The 7,800-nt window shown below is 52.0% G+C and overlaps 1 protein-coding gene across 1 annotated transcript; it reads right to left on the minus strand.

Moving 5' to 3' along the window:
- Positions 1-1,744: 1,744 nt before the first annotated feature.
- On the minus strand, positions 1,745-3,766 carry Sox11 (SRY-box transcription factor 11). The gene has a single exon (NM_053349.2). The coding sequence runs from the start codon at positions 3,462-3,464 to the stop codon at positions 2,277-2,279; it is 1,188 nt and encodes a 395-aa protein (NP_445801.1). The 5' UTR covers positions 3,465-3,766; the 3' UTR covers positions 1,745-2,276.
- Positions 3,767-7,800: the final 4,034 nt, after the last annotated feature.

The following is a 7,800-nucleotide window of genomic DNA, read 5'->3' on the forward strand; positions in this document are numbered from 1 at the left end:
CCCACCCACGCGCGCTGTGAGATCGAGCAGCTCAGAGGAGCTCTCTACCTGCAGTTCGCATCCTGCGTGGGGCCCCGACCTGGATCCCTATTGGCCAAGTCCCCGTGGTCAGCGCCCGCGCCGTAACGGTTTCTGTGGGTCTAGAGTCGGGCTGTTGGGCACCGAGTTTCAATTCACCGCCGGAAGGGTTCCTCGGTCGCGGGCGCCGCGGCCCCGGGGAGTTGGGCTTGCTCGCGGGACACCGCCAGGGACAGGCTGGCTAGGGGAGGGGAGTGGAGGGCCCCGGGAGGCAAATGCTCCATCAAAGAAACCAAAGCCACCCTGTACCGTGGAGGCGGCTCTAGGCGCATTTGCTTTCCTCCTGCCCCACCCGCGTGGATAACCCAGAAGGGCGCGGCCCTCTCCACTTGTATCCCATTGAGCGCGCGCGCAGCCAGGCTGCCCGCGGATGGGGGTGGAGATTTAAAAAAAAAAAAAAAAAAAAGCCAAAGCCAGAAGCGGAGGCCTAGCCCTGTGGACACTAGCTCCGGACTCGCCACGCACACACCGGCGCGAAGCTCACGGCGGGAATGGAGACGCAAGGCGGGGTGAGAAGGGAGGACACCGGGCTGCCACCTACATGGCAGCCTAAGGGCTCTAGAAGCGGCATCCGCCCTCGGACACCCGCGTCCGCTGATCTGTGAACACGCGGCCCCGGGATGGACTTAAGAGAGACTATGGGCCATGCGAGCTTCTATCAGATCCTGCTGATTTATTAAAATCAAGACACAGACTTCAGCACACACACACAAAAAAACCCAAAAACCCCGGCGGTGACTTCGACAGTGCATTGAGTCTGTTTCGCCACCATTTGCTACTAAATATGCAATGGTCTGTTTATTTAGATTATATTGCACAAAATGAGAAAATTTTAAACTATGTGCCTTTCCTTTTTCTTTTTGATAAAAATCGAGTATCCAGTTTCAAACCTTCCGTCTGGGGCCCCGTCCACACATCACAGCGATGAGATACATAGGTCCTACTATGATACAGTACATACAGTCTTAAACTAAGAACAGCTCTGAGGTCTAGGTCACCATTTTCAATAAATCTTTACCTACAAATATTGAACAAATCTCTACTATAGCTGTACAAAAAAAGTTTGCTTTTTTTTTTAAACCACAAGGCCTTTAGATGCAAGGATTACTTTTAAATTTTTAATCCTTTTAAACCAGGACATAACGTACCAACATATTTGCATGCTAAAAAAAACAAACAAAAAGAAAGAAAAACAAAAACAAGAAAAGAAAAAAGAAAAAGAAATCAAAAGGGAAGAAGTGCCTGAAAGTCTTACTGAAAAAACACAGCAAGATTGTTCCCTTTTCACTGTACAAAAATACGCCTGAAAATATATTAATTTTTAAAAAAGATTGAGGTCTGTTATGTATCAAAAATGTTTCAATACCTTTTTGTACTGAGGTCTAGGCTGTAAGGTATTCAATCAAGGAGGTATAAGGGAACGAGTTACCAAAAAAAGGTTGCCAAGTAGAAATCACATTTGTAAAACCATAAACAATTTGATCTGAAAAGTAAACTCTGGTCTTAAGTCAGTTCACAGTTATGATTTTTGTAAGCGTTTGTACAGACTGCATTTTTTCAAGCTCCCTGCAGTTTAAGAAATCGGATGCATAGAAGACATCAGCTTTCTCCCTCCAAAAAAGAAAAGAAAATAAAAAGGTTGCAATGGTCCCTTTTTGTGTTTTTCTTTTTTTAAATCACCAGTTCCTTTTTAAATCTCTTAAGAAAAAAAAAATATCAACTCCCTAGAGTAACAGTTGTGCCGTCTAAAGGGTCCTCTGCCGACGTCTTTCAGACTTCAAAGAGCCACGAGCTTCAAACAGCGCCTTCCGGAGCGGGGCCTCCTCCCCTCCCCCGCCCGGTCCCCTCCGCCTTTGTTGCAATCACGAATTTCAGGAAAAAGAAATAGAAATTACAAAACACGATTTTTTTACGGGTGGGGGAAATCACAACTCCAGACTAGGTGTGCAACTACCTTGAGACACGATAAAGGAAGGGAAGAGTGGGGAGACCAAAAAATTTTTTTAAAAATTAAAAGATTAAAAAAAAAAACCTGGAAAATCTGTTTAAAACTACTCATTTCACTTTAACTCCAACATTTCATCACCGTTTCCAATTTCTCTGCGCCACATCTCTGACCATGAGCATCTTCTCCCCCTCCCCCCACCATCCTCTTTATCCTGACCGCCACGACTGCCTCCCGAGGAGCCCTGTGCCCCTCAATACGTGAACACCAGGTCGGAGAAGTTCGCCTCCAGCCAGTCCCCCGCGATCATCTCGCTCAGCTCCGGCGTGCAGTAGTCGGGGAACTCGAAGTGGGAGCCCAGGCTGCCCTCGCTGAAGGAATCCAGGTCCTTATCCACCAGCGACAGGGACAGGTTCCCCGCCGCTCCCGCGCCCAGTGGCTGCTCGCAGGCGCTGTGCGCGCCCTGGGAGAAATTCAAGCTCAGGTCGAACATGAGGTCGTCGGCATCCTCGGCGCCGCTGCCGCTGCTGCTGCCGCTGGATGAGGAGGTGGACACGCAGCGCGAGGACGCGGGCGACAGCGCGGGAGGCGCGGGCGGAGGCTGCTGCTTGGTGATGTTCTTGAAGCTGTAGTAGAGCCGGCCGCCCGCGCGCACTTCGTCGTACAGGCTCGCGCCCTCGGGGGACTCGGCGGCACTGCTGAGCGTGGGGCTGGCGGGCACCTTGGCCACGCTGTAGCGCCTCAGCAGCTGAGGGGGCTGCTGCTGCGCCGGTGGCGGCAGCAGGTGCGAGTGCGCGGGCTCGTCGTCGTCGTCGTCTGCGTCCGGCTTGGGCCGTAGCTGCAGCTCGTCGTCCTCGTCGTCCTCTTCATCATCGTCGTCCAGGAAGACGCACTTGGCTGCCTTGCCCGCGCCGCAGTCCCCAGGCTGCGCCGCCTTGCCTGCGCCCGCCTTGCCCGCAGGCGCCTTGAGCTTGGCGCACTTCTTGCCCGGGCCCTTGGCTGCCTTAGCGCCCGCCGCGCTCTTGTCCGGGCTCTGGCCCGCGCTGGGCTTGGCGGCTGGGTCCGTCTTGGGCTTTTTGCGCGGCCGGTACTTGTAGTCGGGATAATCAGCCATGTGCTTGAGGCGCAGGCGCTCCGCCTCCCGGATGAACGGGATCTTCTCGCTGTCCTTCAGCATCTTCCAACGCTTGCCCAGCCTCTTGGAGATCTCGGCGTTATGCATGTCGGGCGACTGCTCCATGATCTTCCTGCGCTCGATCTTGGACCACACCATGAAGGCGTTCATGGGCCGTTTGATGTGGCCCGACGCCGTCTTGCACCAGTCCGGGTCGCTCTCATCCAGGGCCACCGGGCTGCACGCCATGAACTCGCCCTCCTCGGTGTCCAGCGCGTCCCGGGGCAGGTTGCTCTCGGCTTCCGAGCTCTCGGCCTGCTGCACCATGGTCCGCGGCGGGGCTGGGCGCTCGGTCTCCTGCGCGGGCGCCCCTCCCCCTCCCGCCCCTCCACCTTCTCCGGCAAGTTGCAAAGTCCTTGGCCCCGCGGGTCCGCGGCTGCCCCCCTCCCCCCCGGTCCCGTTCCCTGCTGCGGCGGCGGCTGCGGCGACCGGAGAGGAGGCGGCGGCGGCCCGGGACCCGCGCGCGCTCTCTCTCTCACTCGCTTGATTTCTCGCTCTCCCACTCCTGGCAGCCGCCGCAAGCGCCGGACCCCAAGCACTCCCAGGCGCGCGCGCTTCTTCTGCAAAAAGTTGAGGGCTCTCTCTCAACTCGTTATCAGGGTGTCATATGGGTGACATCACTACTCCCCCCAGCCAATAGCTGGTCTCGACTCCGCCTATCTCCCGTTATTAACCACGGGCCCCACCTCCAGCCCCGCCTCCTGGCCAGTTTGCAAAGATGGGGGGGGGGTTGTCTAGAAATATGTTATTTTTTCAAAAGAAATCCGCGAGTGCGCACAGCTGCGCGTGTCCCCGGGGCGGATGCAGGACCGAGTGAGAGAGACCAGCGCGGACTCAAGGGACGATAGATTGAACCCTGGTGCAGATGCACCCACTCGGGCACTGCGAGTGGGTGCTCCCGCTCGTCCCGACCGGGTCGCGCCCTAAACCCGCGCGAGATCGCGCTGCGCCCCTGCCCGGCGGAAGGTGGCGCTTCGACACCGCGCGGCGCCGCGCACGTGGGCTCATCCTCTGGTTCCTTTTCTCCCCCTTTCAGGAGCCCGGCCGCCTTGCCGTCCCTTTCCCCCGGCCCTCCTCCCCCGCGCACCCTCAGGGTTTTGTCCAGTCTCTCCCCGTCTCGTTTTTCCTCCTGGATCGCGCGCCTCTCCCGGTTCGGCCCGAGTAACGGTCTGCAGAGACCGCCTTGTCCAGGCGGCTCCCGAGCGGTTCCGAAAGGAGTTCAGGGATTCAGGCGGGACGGGTCAACGGGCCCGGGACTCAGCATCGCCACCCGCCGCCCCTCCCCCACTTTCTACTCCATAGACCTCCCCACCTCCCCCGCGTCCCGCCTCCTCTGTCCATCACCCACGCCCTCCTCCCCTGCAGCTCGGTCCTGAAACCCTGGCTCTGCCTCCCAGCACGCACCTTCTGGGTCATTTGCTATTTTAACCCAACGGTACAAACCAAAGCTAAAATGAGGTGTACTCGCGTTTAAAGCAAAGATATTTCTTATTTGCCTGCTAAGGCTGCCGCTGGAGTCGCGGCTCCAGCCTACTGCTTTTGCCGGGCTCCTTGGAAACTCGCTTTTCTTTGTGTTGTCTCTTACCCACCTATGGCTCTTCTGAGGACAATGAAAAGAAGTCTTTCTGCTTTCTTTTTAACCTGGCTGCTCACCCTGTTTTCCTCATGCCTACCCACCCCCAGCGCTGGGGGACTGGTTCTTAAGATCTACAGCCCCTCACCCCACCCGGAGTCGCTCACCCGAGAAATCGGCCGCCCGGTACTAGTGGAATTATCTAAACACACTTCCTTTCAGGTTGGTGTACTTCACAGGGCACTACGATTCTCATCTCCCACACACCCGACCCCCGGACATACAATGGTGCCAGGTCTTCTTAGGTCATTTTATTTAAAAAAAAACCGGAGGTGGGGTGGGGTCCCTGTATTTCCCCCTTATCATGTTCACCCTAAAGAAAAGCACTGTCCCAAGCACATGTAATATTGAAGCTAACCTCAGTCCTCAGACTTGATAACGTTGGCATTTTATTTATTGTTTAAGGCCATTGGAACCCAAAATTTGCAGCCATACTGGTTAACCTGATGTCTATAGATGTAGAAAACCCAAGAGGAGTGTGGAAATCCATCTTTGAGGCAAACCAGACATTCTCTCCTGTTTTCCTGTGAACAGCCTGATTTCCCAGCAATGGGGACAACAGGAGAGGATGGGGTGGGGCCAGCTAGTCCCCATCACAAGGGAAATCTACACTGTACATACGGGGAGGTATTTCGTCTTAGCTTCCCCTTGCGAAGCATGGGGCATATACCATCATTGTTACTATGTGACCTCCCCTTCCACAGCCCTCTCTGGCCCGTTTTTTGTTTTGTTTTGTTTTGTTTTGTTTTGTTTTTGTTGTTGTTTTGTTTTGTTTAGAGACAGGATCTTACTCTATACACCTCAGGCTACTCTGAGGCATTTCACCTGCCTCAACCTCAAAGACCACCTGACATCTTATGTGGTTAAAAGAAAACGTGTTTGAAAATGTCTGGCAGTTTAAATTCTGCACCTATTTTTGCTACCTTCCTGATATGAAATTGTGCACAGCTTCAGAAGATGAATGACCTCAGGAGAGGCAGTCACAGAGCCTCTGTGTGTGTGTGTGTGTGTGTGTGTGTGTGTGTGTGTGTGTGTGTGTGTGTGTGTGTGTGTGTTCGTTCTCGGAAGGCTGCTCTGGGGGTGGGGATGCCACTCAAAAACACACAGAACTTGTGTTCAAAGACTGAAGAATCATTTGTTGGAGAAAGTGGATCCCAGCTAAAGAGGCAGCGCTTTACTGTGGGAGTCTAGAGGCTCAAAGTGACAAGTGAGAGGCTTGCTGGGTCCTTTAGTACACAGTGGCAGAGACTGGGGATTCCAGAAGCTGGCTGCAGGAGCAGACCTGAGAGCAAGCCCTGCTGTCCTCCCCTTTAGGAGAGCTTTTACAAAAGATCAGCTAGATTGATATTCTGTAATAAGGATCCACACGCATTTTTTGATGTCCTCTCTAGTTATTCAAGGACTGGGAAGGGAAGAAAAAGATTTTTAAAAAAATCTGTAAACATCTTTTATTTTTCTAATTATATTGTATACACTTCTTTTCCTTAAGAGAAAAAAATCTAAGTATAAATTTTCTTTTATAAAGAAAAAGAAAGGGAATGTGGTTGAAGCCCTACCCAGCAAGAACAGCACACACTTTTCTAAAAGGAAAAGTCAAATTATCAACAGCAGGAATAAACTATTTAAAGGGCTGTTGTCTAAGAGACATTTACTCTTTGGTAGTTTTTAATCTTTCCAGTTTTATTTGGTGAAATGAAAATGCTTCTGTTGCAGAGTGTAAGCCAGGTACCATTTTACATCCATCCAGTACACACTTCCTTTCTCTGCCCATGGCTGAGGTATGTGGTTTCCCTGTTAGGGATAAACATTGCTGAATACATAATTAACTCTCAGAGTCTTAATGGTCACATTTGTCTGGGGCTCCCCATGGCTGTACTTTTATAATTATAACTGGTAGCTTTTTCTCTCAGCACATTTTTATAGAATACTAACGTATAAAATGATATTCTACAAAACCATTTAACATTATAATACATCCGAATAAATGTGAATTATTCCTTTTCTTCTCAAAAAAAAAACCATAATTGATTATACAGATAAATCTTAAAAAGTGTTCCTGGTTAAACAGTTGACTCATTTACCTGATGGAGGCATTAAGCCACTCCCCCTTCTCGGCCTCTTGAAACAAGCAACAGCAACCAAAGCACTGACCCTCCCTTTTCATCTTTTCTGCTCTGGCTGTGCCTCAGCATGCCAGGTCCTCACAAATGTCCCTCAGAGGTATCCGTGGGCACAGATTGGCCCCACCCTACCTTGGGTACAGCACAAACTCATACGAACACTTGAGTGTGTGTGCACACCACACTTGGCCAAAAAGGAGGTTGAGAAGTCACTGTGGGCTCTTCACCAGACACTCCGGTTCATGCGTGCTGAAAGGCCGAGGCTTCTGACAGGATTATACATTGCATTTTCAGGCCAGCTCTCTCCCGACAGCAGGCCGCACATAAACTCCTCTAGGTTTGCAAGCACCGGTTGCATTTTCAGACCCAGTGGTTCTCTGCTGTCTGGATGTGGCACAGCCTCGGGACATCCTGAGGACATCCTGGCTGCTCCCAACAAGGTTGAGTGTGATGAAAAGACCTACTGCAAATACCTTGTGCAAGTGTGTGTGTGTGCGATAAATGTGTCAGCATAAAATAGACCGGAGAGAGACTTTTACTGACCACCCCAGGGGTTCAGTTAACAGGTGAGAAATTAAATTAGTATTGTTTAAGAGGCGGAGAAGCGGGAGTGTCTCCTCAATGCATGTGTCTCGGTGCCGCTGCTCTATCTAGTACTTCATAATGAGATCACTGTCTTGACTTGCTGATGTTTCCTTAAGGCCTAGTATGCTCCCAAAAGGAGAGCCTCTGGGCTGAAGTGGTGGGGAGGGAAGAGAGTCCCTGCAAATTATACTAATTCCTCCACGGGAACTGGAGAGGCAGGCTAGGTGAACCTCAGAGCCAGAGTCAGTGAGGGAAGACAGAGGGC

The sequence above is a fragment of the Rattus norvegicus genome, chromosome 6 (genome assembly GCF_021556685.1).
Source record: "Rattus norvegicus strain SHRSP/BbbUtx chromosome 6, alternate assembly SHRSP_T2T, whole genome shotgun sequence".
NCBI lineage: Eukaryota > Metazoa > Chordata > Mammalia > Rodentia > Muridae > Rattus > Rattus norvegicus.

What these genes read in the sequence shown, in the direction of transcription:
- Sox11 (NM_053349.2), bottom strand. Translation starts at nt 3,464, where the DNA reads ATGGTGCAGCAGGCCGAGAGCTCGGAAGCCGAGAGCAACCTGCCCCGG.